At 38.5% G+C, this 22,781-nt stretch overlaps 1 protein-coding gene across 2 annotated transcripts in view; it reads right to left on the reverse strand.

Annotated features, from left to right (window-relative positions):
* Nucleotides 1–4,194: 4,194 nt before the first annotated feature.
* Nucleotides 4,195–22,781, reverse strand: part of LRGUK (leucine rich repeats and guanylate kinase domain containing) — a 120,771-nt gene continuing 102,184 nt past the window's right edge. For both annotated transcript variants that reach the window (XM_059933353.1, XM_059933352.1), the window contains exons 17-20: nt 17,445–17,533; nt 15,478–15,597; nt 9,701–9,849; nt 4,195–4,810 (exon numbers count right to left, since the gene is read on the reverse strand). In XM_059933353.1, coding sequence (XP_059789336.1) covers nt 4,680–4,810; nt 9,701–9,849; nt 15,478–15,597; nt 17,445–17,533 — 489 coding nt within the window. In that variant the 3' untranslated portion in view covers nt 4,195–4,679. The remainder of the gene's footprint in view (nt 4,811–9,700; nt 9,850–15,477; nt 15,598–17,444; nt 17,534–22,781) is intronic.

The following is a 22,781-nucleotide window of genomic DNA, read 5'->3' on the forward strand; positions in this document are numbered from 1 at the left end:
TCCCACCCCTCTAGGTGGTCACAAAGCACCAAGCTGATCTCCTTTTGCTATGTGGCTGCTTCCCACTAGCTATCTATTTTACATTTGGTAGTGTATATATGTCCATGCCACTCTCTCACTTTGTCCCAGCTTACCCTTCCCCCTCCCCGTGTCCTCAAGTCCATTCTCTAGTAGGTCTGCGTCTTTATTCCCGTCCTGCCCCTAGGTTCTTCATGACCTTTTTTTTTTTTTTTTAGATTCCATATATATGTGTTAGCATACGGTATTTGTTTTTCTCTTTCTGACTTACTTCACTCTGTATGACACACTCTAGGTCCATCCACCTCACTACAAATAACTCAATTTTGTTTCTTTTTATAGCTGAGTAATAAATAGAACTACCATATAGTTCCATGTATTTTTTAATTCCCTTGAGACTTTCTCCTAGGCCCATAGATTATTTAAGACTGTGTTGTTTCATTTCCAGATGTTTGGAGAGTTTTCTATTATCTGTTATTAATTTCTAGTTTGATTCCATTGTGGTCAGAGAACATACTTTGTATGATTTGAATTCTTTTAAATTTGTTAGGTTTCTTTCATGGTCCAGGGTATGGTCTGTCTTGGCAAATGTTCCATGAGAACATTCATGAAACACTCTTGAAAAGAATGTTTATTGGGCTGTCATTGGAGTGGAACGTTCTATAAATGTCAATTAAATCCTACTGGTTGATGATGTTGTTGAATTATTATATACTCTTGGAGATTTTGTCTAATCTATCAACTGTTGAGAAAGAGATGTTGAAATATACAACTGTTTCTCCTTTCGGTTCTGTCAGTTTTTGCTTCACATGTTTTGTAGCTCTGTTCTTTAGTGCATACATAGTTAACCACGTTATGTTTTCTTGGTGGATTGACCCTTTTATCCTTATGTAATGTATCTCTATATCTCGTAATTTTTTTTTTCTCTGAAGCCTACTTTATCTGATACAAATATTACCACTCTTCCTTTCTTTTGATAATGGTTGCATGATACATGCAAACACTTTTCCATTCTTTTATTTTCAACCTATGTTGTTAAGTTTCAAGTGAATTTCTTGTAGACATGATATAACTTGGTCATGTGTTTTTAGTCCCCTCTGCCAACCTCTGCCTTTTAATTGGTGTATCTAGACCATTTACTCTAATGTAATTGTTGGTATGGTAGAGCTTAAGGCTGCTTTTGGTATTTTGTTTAGTTTTTTGGTTCTCTGTTTTCTATTTCCTGACTTCCTATGTGTCACTTGAACATTTTTTAAATTCCATTTTTATTTATCTATAGTGCTCTTGAGTGTATCTCACAAAGTAGCTTTTTTAGTGGTATCCTAGGTATTACATTATTCATATATGACTTATCACCATCTCCTGGTGTTGACATTTTAACCGTATGAGTGAAATGTAGAAAGCTTACCTCCTTTTAAGTCCTTTTATTCCTGTTTATAATTGCCTTAAATTATATATACCTTCTACATATATTGAGAACCACATCAGACAACGTTATAATTTTTGCTCAACCATCAAACATAATTTAGAGAACTCAAGATGAGGAGGAACTTCTATTGTATTTATCCATATTTTCACTATTTCCACTGTTCTTTTTTTCTTTATGTTTCAAATTACCTTCTTTTATCATTTTCATTCTGTTTCAAGAATTTTTTTTTTTTTTGCCATTCTTTTAGGCTAGGTCTGCTGTCAATATATTCTCTTAGTTTTCCTTCACCTGAGAATGTCTTGATTTCCTCCTTCACTCCTGAAGGACATTTTTACTGAATAGAGAATTCTAGATTGACAGGTTTTTTTCTCTTAGCACTAGAAAATGCTGTTCCATTTCTGTGGTTTCTGGCAGTACTATAGTTTCTGATGAGATATATGGTATCATTTGATTTGTTTTTTCCTTATAATTAAGATATTGTTTCTCTCTTGCTGCTTTGAGATATTTTTCTTTGTCTTTTTGACAAAGTTTGATTATATGTCTTGTTGCAGATTATTTGGGTTTTTCCTGTCTGGGATTCATCATCTTCTTGAATTTGTAGGGTTTTGGCTTTTGCAAAATTGGGGCAATTTTCAGTAATAATTTTTTAGCCCCATACTCTTTTTTGTTCTTCTGGATCTCTAATGACATAAGCATTAGATCTTTTCATATAGTCCTACATGTCCTTGGAGCTCATTTTTTTTTTCAGTCCATTTTCTCTCTGTTGTTCAGATTGGGTAACTATAATTGCTCTGTCTTCAAGTTCACTGATTTTTTTCTTCTGTCCTCTCCATTTTACTGTTGAGTCCATCCAGTAAATTTTAAAATTTCAGCTATTGCATTTTCAGTTCTAAAAGTTCCATTTGTTTCTTCTTTATATCTTCTATTTCTTTTCAAGACTTTCTATTTCTTTGCTAAGATTGTCTCTCTTTTTCAGTTGTTTCAGTCATGTGCATAATTGCTTGTTGAAACATCTTCATCACAGCTGCTTTAAAATCCTTGTCAGATAATTCCAAGATCTGTTTCACCTCTGTGTTGGCATATGTTGATTGACTTTTCTCATTTAAGTTAAGGTTTTCCTGATTCTTGATAAGTATTTTTTTATTATTATATCTTAGACATTTTGGATAGTATGAGACTCTGGATCTTATTTAAATCTTCTGTTTAGTTGACCTTCTCAGACACCATGCCAGTTGGGGAGAGAGCACTGAGTCATTACTGCCAGGTGGAGGTGGAAGTCTAAGTTCTCCACTTGGCCTCTCTTGACACTTAGGGTGGGAAAAGTGGGAATGATGCCGTATTAATGCTGAGTGGGTGTGGAAGTTTAGGTCCTCACATGGCCTCCACTGACACTGCAAGGAGATGGGTCAGTGGTGAAGGTGCTGGACCTCCACAAGACCTTCTCTGACACCACCTGATGGGAAGGGGAAAAGGTGTGTCATTACTACCAGGTGAGGAGTGGCAGTCTAGGTCCCTAAGTGGCCTTCAGTGATACTCTGAGAGGGGGTTCTTATTAACACTGGGTGGTGGTAAACATCCTGGCTCTCCACAAAAATTTCCCTGATACTATCACAGCAGGGAAGAGAAGGGGAGCATTGTTACAGCTAGAAAAGGGTGGAAGCCTTTGCTAACAAGGGTGAGAAAAAGGATGGAGCCAGAATTTTATTCACAGTATTTAGCTGGAGTAAAGCAGTCCTTGTCTAAAAGGTTTCTGTGTTGCTAGTCTGCTCCTTTCCTAGTCTTTTAGCTAGAAAGAGCAGGCTCTTTGTTGGAACTATTGTTGTCTGTATCATTAGTGTTTTGGGGTTGTAGCTTCTCCAGCACCCAGTTTAGGATATCTAAGGCAAAAGGAAACCCAGGGAAATTACCATTATGTCATTACTCAGGTCCCAGGGTCCTCAGGTGGTCTGCCTTCTTCCTTCTAACTCTCAATCTTACCTTTGTTTTATATATAATTTCTATGCTTTTAGCTGTGCTTAGTAGGAGAAATTTTTTTTAAAAAGCATCTCTTCCATATTGTTTGAAATCGAAACTATTATTTTTATATCTTCCAGTGTGTCTAAAATATTTCATAATAACTTTTAAAAAGATTAGATGATGCTGGTGAATCCTTGGGGCACAGCGACCCACTCTCGCACCCCTACTTTTCCAGAGAGCATTGCCTCCCTTCTCCGCTCAGCCTTGTACTCTCCTCCACATTCCCCCTCCCAGCCTCTCCCACCCACCCCAAGAAAAGAACTTTAACCAGCTCCTGTTGAAAACAGGGCTAGGTGGAATATAGGAGCCAATAGCAAATCGTGTTACATCCAAATGTGAGTTACGGGAAAGGGGATTATCAAAGGAGGTTTTGATATTTTTTAAAAAGGAAAGCATTAGAGGATTTTGATATTTAAAATATTTAACAATTAGTGCCATACTATGGGAAGGCTCTTGTTCCCATGAATCACCATGCACAGAGGATTCAGAGGAAAGACCATTTACCCATCCAAAGGGGTGCATTTCAGTGTTTTAACAACCAGCATAGTCTTGCTCACACAAATCAGCCGAATACCAGCCTCGCCTATAACTGCTCAATTTTTCTTCTGCAGATGGCAGGAAGTGAAATCACAAAGACAATGAAAATTGCTTATAAACCTTTCATAATCAGAGTCAAAAAAGGGTGAAATAAAAGAAATACCTGATACTCTTTATTCCTTCATATTGCTAAAGGAAGTTGAGGTATCATGTTGGTCAGAAGTTAAATGGAACTGTATAATTTTTTCATAATGAGAAGAACAAAAATATTTCAATCCTGTAAAGTATACACTAATGTTATAAACAGACACATTGAAATTTTAAGAGCACAATCGTCATTGGCTTTATCCCACAATCACTATGCATGTAGCAAGGCAGAGATCTTGGGAGATTTTGCCATCTGATATTTCAGAGCAGGAAGCAGCTAGAAAATTCATTCATACCTGTGGGAAAAACTGAAATTCCATTTATAAAAGCTAAGAAAAACTTACATTTTAAAAAAGATAGACACTATTCAGAGAATCACAAAAGAAACTGAGAGAATTAAGGCATACAGAACATTCTTTTGTAGGTAGTTGGTTGAGTGAGGAATAGCCAGGATCCACGGCCAGGTGAGACAAAGGGACTGGACATGATCAGAGCAAGTTTTCCATGTTAAGATCAAACGTCAGGTACGGGTCTACTTGCGGCCCTGAGGGATCGGAGGGAGGGTGGGTTTGGTGTTGGAACCTGGGCGACTGATGCCTGAGATTGTGTGTCTTCTGTGTTGGAGAGACCCTTTTTCACATGGAAATACCTGTTTATGTAGTCCTGTAAAACATTAAGAAAAAAAAGATACAGTATGTATAGTTACCCCTTGGTACACTAAACAAAGAAAATAAGCATTGCATGATGTAAGAACCAGAATAACTTTTAGAATTCATTCATAACAAACTATAAGAAATAAATGACACCCAAATAAGAAAAATAAGGGCTGAGGTTGAGAATATATCATGTGCGTGGCTGGACAAACCTTGGGCTGGGTAGACTTGCCCAATGACCAGAAGGTTGCTACAGCAAGCAATTCCTATGCTACTCTTCTACCCTGCTCATTCATACCCTCTGTAATAAAATGCCCTGCACAGTATTCCTTTTCAATTATATGTGAGTACACTTAGCACACACACACACACACACACACACACACACCCTGAAGTCCTTCCTAGAGAAACCTCATCTAATGCCCTTTAAGATTGGCTTGTTCACCCACGAGGAAAACACCAAGGATGAACCACAGAGCTAGGTTCCTCTGGGGACTGTGGAAGCAAGAGGAGTTTGGAAGATAGAGACTGAAGGCGGAAGCATAGTGGCCACAGAGGAAGCCGAATTCTCATTGGGGAGAAAGCAGTGTAGGAGGGATTGAGAGAGTGAGGCAGAGGATTCTACAGGAAGTGATCAAAATGGAGTGACCTATAATATAAGATCGGGAAGACGCAGCTTATTAAACAAGCCAGTGCAATCCAAAATGTTAAAGGCAAAATGGACCTTCTTAAGGTATATTTAGAGCAAGAATGGCATACTCCTTGAGAAGATGATATCCTGTTAACAGAGGACAGAAAAAGATAAAAGGGACTTCCCTCGTTGTCCAGTGGTTACGACTCCACGCTTCCACTGCAGGGGGCGTGGGTTCAATCCCTGGTTGGGGAACTAAGATCCCCACATGCGGTGCAGCCAAAAAAAAGAAAAAAGAAAAGGCTCCTCCTAATTTTCTACTTTTTTTTCACCATGGAGATATTTTTTTAAGCTGGAAAGAGTAACAAAAACATCTTAAGCAAATAAAGGCCCCGAAGAAGAAAGAAGACAGTAGAAGAGCAGGCCTCCCTTCTACATCAGTTCCCTTGTCCACACCCAGGTAAGCTACCTCCCAGGGTGCTGAAATAACTGACAGAAGTAATTTTAGAGTGTCTGGTCTTTGAGAATTCATTGCAATGAGAAAAGTACTGGAGGCAAATAATATTGCCATTTAAAAAATGGAAATAAAGGTCTACAAACCAGCACACCTGACTTTAAACCTCAGCAAATTCCAGTTTATTAAAGAAATGGTTTGTGCATTCAGAAAGAACTGTAGTGAGTGATAAGTGTTGGAAGGGATTTGCAAAGAAAAATTATTTCAAATTAACTTAATTTCCTTTTTACTTAGGCAGGGGTCAACAACCTATATAGCCCATAGGCCAAATCTGGTCGGCAGCCCATTTTAGTAAATAAAGTTTAATGGAAACCAGCCCATGCCCATTCATTTACATATTGTCTATGGCTGTTCTCACACCGCAATGGTAGGGTTGAGTAGTTGCAAAAAAGTCTATGTTGTCCACAAAGCCAAAAGCATTTACTGTCTGGTTCTTTACAGAAAGCTTGCTGACCTCACAGTTAGAAAATACGACTGATATAACGCAAGGCACGCATCGCGGTTTCTCGTGTGAATGCACTAGAGAGATGTGAGTAAGCGTCACAAAGCAGGTAGACTCTCCCTGTACGTCAGTGTCCAGAGACTTGTCACAGGATGTTTCTCTTGGCCAAGTCCTGGGTCCCAGTGTTGACAGCAACAATGACAAAGGCATAGGTGGCATGTTTGCTGGCTGAATAGAAATCTATAAAGTAGTAAATATGGAAGATGCAAGACCCCAAATGATCTAATCAAGTTGGAATGTGGGGCTGAAACCAAAAGGATAAAAAGCTGAAGATAAAAGTTGCATTTATGTAAAAAAAAAAATTAACAGCACATATACTGGATGATATATACTGGATGATATAAACTTGGTTTGGCAGTTCGTGTGAAAAAAAAAATATGAGGGTTTAACTGACCCAGAGCCAGTAGCGTGATGTGATTTCTGAGAAAATCACCACAGAAAGATGTTGGCAAGATGGCAGGTTAGGAAGCTCCAGGCCCTTGTTCTCCCAGGGAAACATTAAAAGAAAAACTAGAGACTAGCTAAAATAACTTTATAGGAGCTCTGGAAATCAGCCAATGATCTACAGCAACCAAGTGAACGCCCAACCATGAAAAAACCACATTAGCAAGAGTAAGAAATCTCATGAAGTTTTTACTCACCTTTGCCCCTACCCCTCCCAAGGGGTTGAAGTACAGTTTGGGGGAAGAGAGGCCTGGCTCCCAGTTCCCTCCTGAGAGCCCATCTAGGGGCAGCCTGATTGGCCTCTGTGTCACCTAACTCATAGCCCAGATGGCTAGAGGTGGCACAGCTGGGATCTCAGGCTAGAGGAAGCCATAGGAAGCAGTGGGCAGGGCTCCTGAAAAACCCTGAGGGGGCACAGACCTAAAGAAGCCTGGGACAAGAGATTCTTACTTGAGGAACACCATAGAACAGCTAAGGCCCCAAGAAAAAGCAGGAGGAAGACGCTTAGGGAAATTAATACATTCATTTAAAAGCATCTGTGTATACTGGGGAACTGGAGAAAAGCACACACAGAGGTCAGGGAAAGGGCATGCCCGGAAGGGGACTGAAAAGACCTTGAGCCTTCACACTGGACTGATCCTGGGCTCAGAACACGCCCCGCCAATCAGTGAAGGGCGTCCCCTGCCTGGAGCCGGTCTACGTCCTGGGAGCGGTAGTTGCTTTTTCAAATGCCCTATTTTCGACACGAGATCACAATGCATATAAAGAAACAGGAAAACTTGGCCCATTCACATGAAATAAATCTCCAGAAACCATCCCAGCAGAAAACAACCACAACCTTTTATGTGTATAAAAATTTACAATCATAATACCTAGCAGATATCTAGCACTTTACTACTTACTTACACCATACCCCATCTTGCTGGTCCTGTATTATTATATTATGTATTACATTATAATATATATATATTACAGTAATATAGGATATTACTATATTATTGTGGGATGGATATTATTATTCATAAGGCTCAGACATTAATTGATTTGCCCAACACTGTACAGCCAGACAATAGTAGAAATGGAACCAAAACCCAGGTCTTCTGATTCCTAATGCAATGTTCTTTCCACAGCTCTGCCCCACGGGTAACAGCCCCCCTTTGCTCTGGCCAGACTATGTTTGGAATGTAGTTTTCAACTTTAAGTATCCCATTTATAAGTAAGGATACAGGCAGAGGAGAGAAAATGAGATGGGAAAGGTCTGGGAACACGACCTGTGGGAAGCCAGAACCATGATGAGCTTTGGGGACATGTCTGTTCCAGGGCTCCTGGGTTCCCTCAGGTTCTGAAGTGGCAGCTCACAGCCTTTAAAAGAGTTCCCAGAACACTTCACACATCTTGTGAGATGACATAGTATGTCTACTTGAGAATTTGGGATTATATCCTGGAACTTGAGTCTTGGGACTTGTAAAAAATGAATTAACAGAAACCTCCATGAAATGGAGTTGGGAGACCAGAAGGGGGAGCTCTCCCGCCCTGCGACCATAGCAGAGCCCAAAAGGAAGAAGTCTCCTCTTCTTTCCTGGCAAGGACTCAGTCAATGAAAAGCCATGGACTCTTGGTTTACTAAAGCTCTCCCAATTCCCTTTCCTTCTCTATAAAAAGCTTTCTCCTTCCTTTGCCCTGTGGGGCCTTGCATGTGGCTCACTGTGGTTGTAGACCCCGAATTGCAATTCTCTGCTTGATCCCTAATAAACCCATCTTGGCTGGAGAAATACCTGGCAGTCTGTTTATTTCAGGCCAACAGATTCTAATTTATTGCTTCTGTCCTCCCTTATGAGTAAAATGCTGGAAAATACCCTATCTCGGTCAGCTGTCCTGAATACAGCTACACCTGAAGAGGGAGTCCACCTCTGAAATGGTTAGAAGGTGCGTGATTCAGGACCTTCCTTCTGGAGATGCCACCTACTGTGTCCTCTTGTCCCTGGCGACCTAACACGTCTGTACTCTCTTTCTGGCTCCCGTGATCACCTGAGCAAGCAGGGGATCCTCAAAGTCTTCTTCCGGTCTCAGGCAGACCACCCCACCCCAACTCAGGCTACCAATGGTGGCTCCTCCTAGCCTCCAGGTGCTAGAGAATTCCCCCCAATTTATTCATTCCTCTATCAGTTGCTCACAGAGCCCCAAAATGGGCTACTCTCTCCCTTTTCCATTTTCACCTCTAGCCCTTCAGTCTCCCCACACTGTTTAAGGTCTTTGCTCAATGTTCTTTATGAACATTGCCAGAGACAAAAATGTGATGGCCATCCTGTCCATGCCAGGAGACATGCATTCACAAGTCTGTTGGGGAGCAAGGTGTAAAAAGGAGGTGAAGAGGAGGGGCTGGCCTGATCCTTCAAACCCAAAACCGTCAGGATTCTGCCAGACCCCCAGAGCAGGAGACTGGTCAGTGATATGAAAACTTCCCTGCGTTTCTTCGCCTTCACTGAATGCAGCCCAAGTTCCTAAAACCTCCTTTCGAGAGCACGTGCCCCTCATCCCAGAACACCCCTGCAGGCAGTGTGGTCAGATGGGCAGAGCAGCAGCGTCCACTCTAAGAAGCTAAGTAACCTTGGGCACGTTTCCTGATCTTTTTAAACTTTGTTTCTCATCTATTACAATGGGGGATAAATAACCCATCCTGCCTCAAAGGAGAGACTCTCACTTTAAACACTCAATTAATTTAAAAAAATCAGAAACGGAAAGACAGTGGGAAATAGATATAATTATAATATTAATATTTATATGAGAACCATATGTAAATGACTCATACCTTTTAGGGGCTGATCCTCAATATCACCTATTGTTGATTCTGGGTGTGAATAAATTCTGTCTTCTGGAGGATGAAAAGGCAAGTCTTTTGACCATGGACAAGACTCAAATAATGCAGAGTATTTCATGAAATCACTGGAATCCATGCCACTGAAAAATGAAAAATGAATATATCTTTGAGATGTAATACCATTAATGGCCATATGAGCATTGGGTTATCTTTGTCAAATCATTCAGTAGTTTCCAAACATATCTCTGTTGAGCTAAAGTTTTCAATGATACATAGGTACCAAGACCTATTAGCAGCTGATATGTTAAGTACTGTATATATTAGCATAAGCTTCTCATCCATTATACAAAACATCACCGAATATTTTCTAAGAGCAAGGCATCCTGAGAGGTGCTGGAGTCTATAAAACAAGATGAGTCAGGCACGGATCCTAATTCCTAGGACTTCAGAATCCAGTGCAATTTATATAGGGCAGTCCCTGCTATTTCAAGGACAGAGAAAAATGAAAGCGTGTTAGAGAGCCTGATCTGGACCACACATCGGGCATACCTAAGGCTAGTTTTTTGTCCCCCTTTTTAGGACAAGGTTGGGGTGTGACCTGGGTGCCTGAAGTGAAGTCTCTGCGTCTGGGCCAGTGGGCTTCCTACCAGTAGGCTGCCCTCCTTTGGGCTCCACCTGCTTCCTGGCTTCCTCTGGGGGAAGCAGCTCCACTGAGGCGGAGCTCATCCTGCAGAAGGGAGCACTGTGAACAGCTGAGCTTTGTTCATGGCAAGATTAAACATTATTTCTTGTATTTATTAATTAGCTTTTGTGAACTATTTACCTCTTTTCTTCATTTCTCTTTTGAGGATCTGAATGTTTTCCATATCAATTTATGTGAATATATATGTTATATATATTATATATGGAATTGAATATATTATATATTGAATCACATATTATAAGTTGAATATATAACTATAACATATATGAATATTATATTCAATATATTATATATGTTAGTTGTTACATATACTATATATCATATATAGTATATTATATAAGTTATTCATATATATTTTATATAGCTTCCTGTTTCCCTTTTTAATTTGTTTTGGACCTAGAGCAACTTAAAATGTTTATATAATCAAAATATATTCATCTTTTCTTCTGCGATTTTACTCATTTCTTTAAAAATATGTCATTAACACTTTAATCAGCCTACTAAATATATATAGTTAGAATTAAGTCATATAGAAGGGCTTAAAACAGAAAGTAACAGTGACCCCAATTTCATTCTCCTGAGAGCCAACCATTCTTAACTGTTTTTAGATATTCTGACAATAACCTTTTTATTTCTAAATAACATGTCACTGACTTTTATTGACTTGCCAGTTTTAAACATATCTTTGATAGAGATTTCTGCTATGATCAGAAAGGATTTAGCTCACTTAATAACCTCCCCCCATTTTTCTCCCCACAAACAGTTCTATCACTATTTTCAGTTCCTCCATTGGTCAGATCTACATCTTCATGTATCATATTTAAAAATCCCCATTTCTTGTTCCATCAACAGCAGATGATATATACTCACTTGCCATCTCCACCTCCTAAACTTTGTCATTGGAAATTTTTACTGTCAAAATTGATTGTATTAAGTTTTGTATTCATAGTTATGTCTTTTCATAATTTAGCTAAAGGTTGATTTAGAATGTTGAAAATCAATAGATAATTGTTTACTGCAAAGCCTAGTAGTTGGCTATGATTATGCTTTCTTCTCTGTATCTCCAACGTAATGATTCCCATCTCAGCAAAGTAGTACGAGTCTAGGATCAAGTTCAAGTTGACCTCCACTTGTTCACATTCCACATTTAACTTCAGTTACAGCCTAGCAGTAGCAAAGGCTGATCCAAATTGGGTCTACTCAAGATAAAGCCTGTCATTTAAGTGAGGGTGTCCACATCTTATCAGGATGATGTTATGACTACCAGACATGTAAAGGGTAGAAGCAAGTCTCAAGGAGGTGTTCTCAGGAGCTCTATCACTGGAAACACAGTCCAATTAGCTCTCTGGGCCTGTCCTTGACCCAGGATGAAATACAGTGGGTGGTGTAGGCATACTAAGGGGACACGTCCAATGTGTCTGAATGGCAAGCAGAGGCTGCAGCTCTTGGGCGGTAGTTCATGGCTGGAATCCAGAACCAGCGCTCCTGGAAAGCTTCCATATTGCTGAGCATGGACATGGGCTGCTCGCTGGACCTAAGCTTCCTATCAACTACAGCCAGGGCCAGATGGCACCAACATTCCCAGGCAGACATACTCCAGGATGGGGCAGTCTCCTTGTGCCTATGGGCTCTGCTTAGAAGTTTTGACTACTGGTTATCAACTAGAGAAGTCTAATGGCTTGCTTGAAGGCAGGGGTACCTCTTACTAGATTGGACAGAGTTCTTGGGTCTGTCTTCCTGTTACTGGACAACAGCTTTTGGACCCCCTCAGAGAATGCTAGCCCCCTTCAGGCAGAACACCCATGCTCCTAGAAGACTTTGTTTCCCAATTTCTTGCTTCCACGTAAGGTAAGTGAGCGTGTCCAAGAAGCGCTTCCTAGAGAAGTATATAAACTGAGACCAGTACCACCAACATCTGGATTTTCCAGTCACTGAATAACTCTTTCCTCTACCCTTGCAGTGGAAAAGGGCCATGATTAACCCATGCTTGGGGTCTTCTCTCTAGAAGTATGACTAGACTGAGTCTTTTCCCCCTGAACACAGCCTTAGATGCATTTAGGTTTTACGGGTTACATCTTTTATTCCAAACTATAGAAGCATAAAGATGTTCTTCCTTCTTTTAGTAAAAAACAATAATCCATAGATTTTATGGCCAGATCTCTAAAGTGATATCAATAGAGTATGCTGGAGGGAACTTAGAAAGAAAATGGCACCAAAAATTTCACTGGGTTTTTAATATATATTTTATTTGCCTGCTAGGGTTGCCGTAACAAAGTACCGAGGACTGAATGGTTGAAAGTCATTGTCTCACAATTCTGGAGTCTAAAAGCCCAAGATCAATGTCAGCAGGGTTGGTTCCTTCTGAGGCTCTGAGGGAGATTCTGTTCCAGGTCTCTCTACTAGCTTCTCATGTTTTGCTGGCAATCTTTGACCATCCTTGACTTCTGCATCACCCAAGCTCCCTTGCTGTGTGTGTGTGTGTATATGTGGACACCAATTATATTGGATTAAAGGCTCACCCTTCCCAAGTCTGACCTCATCTTAACTAAATGCATCTGTAATGACCCTACTTCCAAATAAGGTCACACACTAAGGTACTAGGATTAGGACTCCAATATGTACATTTGCGGGGAGTTGAATTATGTACACAATTCAACCCAAAATACATATGTTTTGGTCTCTTATTTTTGGAAAAGAATACCTCTTCATTTAAAACACACACCAAAAAAAGTATCACAGAGCAAGTTCTGCCTTTCAAACAATTACTTTTCTTTTGTATCAAAGGAAGTATTAAGAGTAAATGAAAATGCTTTGAAAGTCAGGAGTCAAAAAGTGGCTGGGTTGAAAGGCACATGTGTTACCATGAGGGAAGGGTCAGACTTGAGTGAACGTCTGACCCACCCTTTTCACTGTGGGAACAGATGATAAATAAGCCCACTGCAGCCTAGTAGGCATTTTTTAATTTTTTTTTTTTTAATTCTGCTATGGACTGAATGTTTGTGTCCCTACTCCACCCTGCCCAAATTTATATATTGGAATCCTAACCCCCAATGTGATGGTTGGTATAAGGAGGTGAGACCTTTGAGAGGTAATTAGGTCAGGAGGTGAAGCCATCATGAATGTGATTAGTGCCCTTATAAGAAAAGACGAAAGACAGCTTGCTTCCTCCCTCTGTTTTCCACCATGTGGGGACATAGCAAGAAGCCAGCCATCTGCAAACCAGGAAGAGGACCCTCGTCAGAACCCGGCCACGCTGGCCCCCTGATCTCAGACTTCTCAGCCTCCAGAAGTGTGAGAAAGAACTGTCTGCTGGTTAAGCCACTCAGCCTACAGTAATTTGTTATAACAGCCTAAACTAAGATATTCTTTCTCTCACTATACTCCTATCAAGCTACCTAACTGTACTAAAAATCCAGAGTGTGAATAAATCCTTAGAGATCTACAGTTTCAACACTGTCATTATAATTCGTTAACTAACTATAATCTAGAGTCTCTAGTATCCAGTGAGATGTGCAGACTTGGGTGGCCATTTAGTGGGTCCTGTTGTTTTTCATCATCAAATTTATGAAAGGAAACCCAAAGTGTCACAATAATAAAACTCAGAAATAAAGGAAAGCATTAGTTCTTTTTTAAATTGACATTCTCATTATGACGTACATCACCCTCATAAAACATCTCTTTGCTGTGGCAGACTTTTAAAATTACATTTTATATTAATACTTCAAAAATTATAAAATGCTCATTGTTGAAAATATCGGGAAGAACAAAGAAAATAAAAATTGGCCACAATCCCACCACTAGAAGATAATAACTGATACTATTTTAGTATATATCTTTTTAGTGTTTTTTTTCTATACATACACATGAATATTTTTAAACCTATATTATGTTGGATATACATGTGCACCTGACTTTTAACACACCATTTATATTATAAGCACTGATCTGTATTTAACTCTTTATAATTTATCTAAAATTTGTTTTAACATATAGAGTGATGTAAGAAACTTAATTGTATCTATAGGACCAATTTTTCCCATTTACTGAATATTTCATCAAATTCTCATGGATTTTTAATAATTTTTTAGGATATAAAAGTAAAACATATATATCCTGTGCAGACGATTTAGAAGTTACAGAAAAAAAGATAAAGAAGAAAATAAAAATAACTGATAAATCTAGAGGAAGACCCACTGCTAATGTTTTAGTGTGCTTGCTTCCAGTCACTTCTTGTCTATTTTGTTGCCATGCATTCAGAGAGACCAAACCCATGGACCCCTTCTAAAGAGTTCTTTACTTGATTCTCTGTCACTGCTCTGGCCACAAATGATAAGGGCAACAAATCTATAGACCAGCCTGTTACCTATGAGGGCTCTGGCTAGAGATTCTACTCAAGAGTGGCACCCACAGTAGATAGTGATTGCCTCAACCAGCCAGATCTTTGCTTGGGAAGTGTGGATTCAAGACCTACAGAGACATAGTCAATGGTAGTGGCAGGCACAGCTGAAGTAGAAATGGAATGTAATAGAATACCCACAAAAGCCAAGCACTAAAATCAGTGGTGAAGGGTCTGATCTGGTCTATAAGGGGTTTAAATATCAAAAAGGGAGTTATTGAAAAGCTATTTGGTAGTTTATAGATTTAATGGAAAACTAGAGAACCAGGTTTTTAAACCTGGCAAGAGCAAAGGTAAGCTAGGTGCCAAGAACACAGCCAAGTTGCAATATAGGAAGAGACTGGTAGACACCATTGCTTGCGCTCCACAATGGATTCTTGATTCTTCCACCACTGGTGATTTGAATGATCTCTAACTGCCCCTGCATCAGCGTGTCACTCCCTCAAGTTTCAAAGTCCCAAAGAGAAGCTTCTTAGGTTCCAGTGAACCTAGGTTATAAGCCTGTGCCCTCCTCCCTAGAGGGCCAGGATCTATTCTATTCAAATTCCATGGTGGGAGTTGGGGCCCTGCTTCCCAGCTTTAGGAATTCCCTGAAGTCTAAGGATGAGTGCCACCATTTTAACTAACCAGCAGAAAATACCTTATACTATCCAATAAAACTCAACTCACCTCTTTTCAGAAGGTCCAAAGGGAGTTTTAAAGTAATCTCCATAAAGCTCAAAACTTTTCTTTAGTTCTAAAGCTGTAAAATAACGTAGACTGTTGATGATGGGTGCTGGTACTAGACCCCTGAAATTGGAAATTTAAAAAAAATCCACAGAATTTTGTAATAATACCAAGCATACACACATGTAATACCTAAATACTGATCTTTACACGTCCCAAGTAAATGCATACGCCAATAAAAGCTATTTCGAATAATGTAATATATACACTCATAAGCATTCACGTCAGAGCTTGTCTTAGACACTGGCATTATTACATTCTAATTTGTAGATTAAGCAAATTTGTATTTTTCTGAATATTCCTTATCAATTAAGACATTAATATAGGCAGATTTTCTTCCTACTGATTAGTACATATTCAATTGTAAACCCTCATTCATTTGTTCTGTGAAGTCCAGCAATATATCAACTGCTATAAAAACTGAAATAGATATTTTCCAGTTTTGTTTATAATCTAATGCATTGAAATAATACCAGAATAAAATATTTATACAAATTCTAATATTGTACTTTCAACTGAACTCTAGCATAAAATATCTATTTTTCATCTATACTAGCCTGTTTCCCCAGAGTGACTTGAAAGAATCATTAACTATTTTTAGTGAATAAATCCTACTGCTATTCACTCTAGACTTGCTAAATAGAGTTGCTATGTGCAAAGTAGCCCGACTGCATATAAATGCATGAAAATTCAAAGCATCCTTCTGCCCTAGTATAACCCATTTGGAGCTCAGATTTAAAACAGCTTAGTGTCCACAGTGTTTCAATAGGCATGGCTGCTCTGCTGGTGAGAGTCGCACAGGCCCCAGCTTTAGCTGCCCTGGGGGACAGTACCCATCTCCTGGCCACCACCCTCCCATCCCCCCAGTAGAACTTTGTATATTCCACACAGCCTGCCTTTTGAATCAGACTATCCAAAGATAGCTTACCAATGTGGAGAAAATTAATCACACTTTTTTTGCTATATAGCAGACAAAGACAAAACTTAATTTATATTGGTTAAAGATTTTTAACAGAGAGCTTAATATTGCAGACAATAAAGAGAAGTGAAATTGAAAAACATTTTTAAATGGCTTTTTTATTCTGCTTCCTCGACTCACCGCACTTTAAAAAGCTCTTTAAAACACTATAATTAAGGTCTTGTCAGTGCTCTTAGTGACTTTCTGAAAACAGGGATTTCACTTTATTACTCAAATTTTCCAAAAGGTCACACAGAAAAGAGAATTCAGAATACTGAAGCCTATAACATTCATGAGAAAATAAAACACAAACATTTCATAAACATCGTGGTTATTCATTTTGAGTAAATCTTAAAGTCTAAATGTGCCTCTTCACATGTAATAATTAATAGTACAATAATTATTATAGCCACTAATATCTATGAAGCCTCTACTATGCATCAGGAACTAAGTGAAACATTGCATATTAAGGACTAAGAATTCATGGCTTAATAAAGATAAAATGGTCCCCATCCTGATGGAATTTACAGTTTAATGTGGAAAGGAGACATTAAACAAATGATCCCACAAATCATTAACGACTATTTTTTGAGATTCATGAAGGACAAGTATAGGATATTCAACAGGATATAATTAACCTTCCATCATCAAAGCCTTGGCGAAGGCTGATACTTATATTCAAACACCACCAGAAATATCATTCTTTGCAGTCTTCAAAGACTGCAAAAAATCATCAGTTTCTAGTAGCTGTGAGTATATTGTGCTTTTAAAAATATATATAAATGAAAGGGAAATACAACTTCTAGAACTAGGTTTACTATTGAACCACTGGGTCCATTTTAGTACAAAGGTCCCTGTTTGTGTTGATGATTTAAGATTCATTTGGTATATTTGGATACTAAAAAATCAATCTAAAGATGCCCAGGTGTAAATAAATGTGATAAATCACTACCTTTGAAACAGGAATGTGTGATGAGGAGGTGTCTTTCCCATTAGGGCCTGCCGGGCTGTCTCATACTGTCTCGCCATAGACTCTCTTTCCTAGGCAAGAAATATGATTTAAAATTATATTGATGTTAAAAATATGTCAGATGATTAAAATAGCTATAATCATTGTCTTCTTTCTAGAGACTGCCAAATGTGTGGAAAGAAAAAGGGAAAAAACATAGGCCTAAAAAACAATATTTGTTCAGTGGAAAGAAAGAAAACTTTATAAATAAAATAGAAATATTTTTATGAAGACTAAAATTTAATAAACTTTATCTGACATTTAAATAATAATGAGGCAATTTTTTATTAAGATATCATGTTTATATATTTTTTTTATCTTTATAATGAGATTATCTCTCAAGGATACAGACTATTATTGTCTTTTTAGTTTTACCAGATCTTAGCACACCTAGTAACTAACTGATTGAATATATCCAACGATGTTAAGTACGATCCTGAAATAGGACAGATTGGGAGGTCTTCCTCCCGTGTTTCACCAACACCCCATCACCATCACTAAATACTTGGTGAGCATTTGATTATGGGGATACAAAGACACAAAAAACATAGTCTTGGGACTTCCCTGGTGGTCCAGTGGTACAGAATCCGCCTTCCAATGCAGGGGACGCGGGTTTGATCCCCGGCCAGGGAACTAAGATCCCACATGCCACAGGGCAACTAAGCCCATGGGCCATGACTAGAGAGCCCTCATACCACAACTACTGAGCCTGTGTGCCTCAACAAGAGAGCCCACGTGCCACAACTACAGGGCCCACATGCTCTGGAGCCCGCACGCCACAACTAGAGACAGAAAACCCACACGCCACAACTAGAGAGAAGCCTGTGCACCACAACAAAAAATCCTGCATGCTGCAACTAAGACCTGATGCAGCCAAAAAAAAAAAAAAAGAGAGAGAAAAGAAAGAAAAGAAAAAAAAAAACCACATAGTCTCTGCATTCAAAAGGTTTATAATCTGGTGTCAAAAGGCAACTGAAAAGAGGAAAAAACCAAAGATAGCACATATTGTTTTATAACTATACATGCTGTTGAGAAATTCTAGGTCAAGCTTTTGAAATTGTTCCTTAGACACATGACATGAGAGCTAACATGCAGACTCATTGACCACAGCCTCTCAGGTGGATATTTGATTGCCAAGACCACTTTACTGTTCCCCTGACCATTATCTCTGTGGTTCTGTGTAAGCATAATGAGGAGAAAATGTCTGCTGGGTAGGAGGGAGGGGATTTATAATGGGATAAGAAAGGAAGAAACAAACTCTACTTACATTTTACCACTTAAAAACTGTATTTTAAATAGCTCCATAAATACATCTAAATTGTCTCATATTACTATAAAAGTACTACATATCAACTAAATCCACTGTCTTATTCTCATGTTGATTTGTTATTATTTTTCCCCCAAATCACTCTATACTAGTATATACACTTTGTATTGTGATTTTACTTTATACCATCCTTATTTTTTTCCTATATTGATCCTTGATCTAAATTATATCATGACTGGGAAGATGACAGTGGTAGTGGAAGCATAGTTTTTGGACCTTCCAGAATTTCCACATAAACACAGACATAGCAACTAAATAGCAAAATGAAAACATATCAAACCTTTACAAGAAAACTAGGTGACAAGCTCCCCTCAAACCCCCCAATACAGGTGACAATAACCACAACACCTGCATGGTATCAGTGTCTATGTAAGAGGAAGCCAAAGAAAGCAACAGGATGACTTAAAGACCTGAGAACAGGAGAGCCCCAAGATAGCTAAGTATTCACTAGGAAGCATAGCAGGACAATTTGGAAACCACGGCTGAAACATAGGAGGGGTTGTTTCCATTCTAATAGTAGGTAAGAATAAGGGGTCCACAGTAAGATCTGCAGGAGCTGGATCAACTGTGAATTCTTGAAACTAATCCACTAGGGCTCCCTTCTAAGACACGGTTTTACACTAAAAAAAAGCTGATGGGGGTGGAATAAAAATTAATTGGGAAAGAGCAAACAGAGACATAGGAAAGAGGAAATCTAGACCAAAGCGGGAGAGAGGAACAGAGCCAGGAAATCTCAGGAAGGAAACTGCCATATACCTTGACACTATTTGAAAAAACCACCTTCCTTCTAAATATTTGAGAAAATGAATTTCACATAAAAATGAGAAATTTTCCAGTCAAATCCAATGCAAAGTTATTATAAGAAATAAGAGGAAAAGGAGAATAACATCTCTGTACACAATGAAGGGGAAACAGATAAAATCTTTAATCTACTGTTTCAAAATAAACTAAAAGACATTAAGAAAATGACACAAAACACTAAGGGACAAATAAATTACAATTTTACAAACTCACAAATGAGGTGCTGGAACTCAGGAAAGAATTAGAATATGCGGGAAAAAGTCGCTTAGGAAATGAAAACTAAACTAGAAGAAATACAGGAGTGAATAAACACAACAAATAATGACTTAAGAGAAATAGAAAATGAAGGAAAAACTTTAACCTCAAAAAGAAATGAAGAAAGAGGTAAAAAGATTCAAGAGAAAATGACAAATATTTAAGATAGACAAAGAAGATCCAACATATCAACAATAAGAGATCTTGATAAAGTAAACCAAAACAAAGAAACAGGATAGATGATAAAAACTACAATTCAAGTGTAAAGTGTAACAGACTGTTATCAACAGGCAAGAATGCAGGAAATATTTTTCCCACAGCCCTTTCTGTATCTAGCAGAGAATAAGCTTAGGCAATAAAACAACTAGAGAGACACTGACCTGAGGTCTAATGATGAGTATTAAGTATGAAGGTATTTGATAACTAAGACAAAATGAGAGTTAAAAGGGAGAGAGGATATGAGGGCATGCTCTGATAGTATAGCTGTAACATAATCACAAACAATGGCGGGAGGAACATTTGTAAAAAAACTTTTATAAACTGTTTTCAGTTTTTATAATGGGTGCTGGTAGTATTTAGTATTGTTATTCTGAGACTCTTCTGTGTGTAATGTGGTTAAAAGAAACGAGAAATTTAGTAAGATACTATAATTCTATCATCGCCTCTATCTTTGAGAAGCAGGACTCTCAGTGTGGAGAAAAGAAAAAATATGTAACAGAGAAGGCGTTAAGTAAAAATCCTGAAGTCTTGAATCCAAACTGGAAATATTAACTTGAACTCATGAAATATTTTATCTATCCACAGAATAGGCCTAGAAACAATGGCCACCCCAAGAGCAATGAGCATTCCTAGCAACCATGATGTGTTCTTTCTTGTACAACCATCTCCCACTTGAAGAAACCAAGACTTCTTGGACAAAAGACTGATTCCAGGTCTAGGACAGGTAATGAACAAAAGAGCATAGAATATCTTGTCATACCAACCAGCAAGATGGGTCATGTTAAAAGGACACAGGTGTCAACCTGCAGAAGCTCCAGCTGGCCAAAGGTAGAATAATTTGAGTTTTGATAAGGATAAGAAATGCAGTGGGTGGATAGCCTTCAATATGCACAAATCAAAATCATAATGATTAAAAATGATATTTAAAAATTAGTTGGTCACCTTCAGAGAATAACAGGAAACCAATTATCTTGAAAAAGGCACTTGGACTGCTGATCCTACATGAACTGTACCACTTGGTAACTAGGTGGCAGATAAGAGAAGTATCTCTTTATAGTGTTATTCCAGCTAATAAATATAGTGTTGAACACCATGCCCTGAAAAATGTACTGAGGAAAAGAAAGCACTTTTCTTTTGGAGTCGAAATAGACACTTCTAAGCTGTGTAATCTTAGACAAGCTCCCTGAGCTGACCTGCCTCACAGCAGTGAAAGAAAATAGTGCTTAGTAGACGTAGGGCCCAATATTTTGTCATTATAGGTCCACTTTCTCACTGGACTTCATATCTTTGGATGCTTTTTGGATTGCATTGGCCTTATCTGCCACACACATACATTCACTAAATTGGCTTTGAATGAATTGGTCATTCAGCAATTTGTTTTCTAGAAAATTGGCTTTCAGTAACTTGGCCTGCCTCAGGAGTAAGGCTGTCCCCTAAGGAGATCGGAGGAGCTGGTTGGAGAAACTGATACAATTGAAGTTCTGAAAATAAAGCTTCTCCTAGAAGGCAAAGATCTACTCACGATACTTCCACAGCAAAAAATCTTCACACAAACACACAAATATACACTTACCCAACAAGTTATGACATGTGGCTATGTGACTACCCAGGAATAAGGCTGGTTTTCAGAAGACACACACAAAAACAGCTCCGTTATTTTGTAATCACACCTTGACATGCACGTAGTGACAAACCACACACAAGGAAAGAGTACAATATTAGAATAGAGGGGGTAAACTGAAAGACCTCACATACGCAGTGAGTTTAAGGTAGGTTCCAGGAAGAATGCAGTGTTCAACATAAGTGGAAAGGGTGCTTTTGAAAGAAACAGGACCAAAAAAGCATTGACAATGGGAATTCCTATTTAGTCCATCACTGTCAACTGGCTCTCTTGACAGTTTCTACAGGTAAATATGAACACATTAAATCTACAGTTAAGACCCCAAAAAAGCACAAACATTTCTTTTTTTTTTTTGTGGAAAATTTATGATATAGGTTTTTGACAGAGATAGTTGCAATTACTTTCCTCAATCCACCATAAAGTTCCAAAAATACATAGGGATTTATGTTGGGAAAGTAAATGAATAACAACATCTCCTAAGGGTTGCAATAAGGGGTACATGAGATAATATATACAAAAGCCCTTCCCAAGTTATAAGTGACGTATAAAGGCTATTTATGGCCTCCAATATAATCATAATATCTCATTAAAGCTTCTGTGGTGATGATCTTAAGAAGGTTTTGCTCATTTTGCAGCATTATAATGGCTAGGCAAGAGGTTAATAACTTACGAAATATCTTAAAATTTGATAAATACTTAACATTTCAAAATAGCATTGAATTCATAATCTTTACAAGAAAACGAGGTACTAAAAATAGTCTTAGGCAAGTTCACCCCATATATATGACAGTGGCAATTAAGTACTACCTTTGCTCTAATTTTTGAGGGGTGAATCTGTTGGTTCTTGGGGGATTTGATTTGCTTTTCTATGAAACTACTCTATTACATTACTTCTCCACCAGTACTGGCAGGCAAAATTACCAGAAGCTCAGGCTGCAAGGGGTTTGAGCGCCGTTGCCATCATGGATGAGAAACTGCCCACCCTCTAACACAGGACACAGTAGATTTCTACACTAGGCTCTAGATGCCCTGGATTATGGGGGCCGAACAGTTTCTC

Source organism: Balaenoptera ricei, chromosome 9 (genome assembly GCF_028023285.1).
Source record: "Balaenoptera ricei isolate mBalRic1 chromosome 9, mBalRic1.hap2, whole genome shotgun sequence".
Classification (NCBI taxonomy): Eukaryota; Metazoa; Chordata; class Mammalia; order Artiodactyla; family Balaenopteridae; genus Balaenoptera; species Balaenoptera ricei.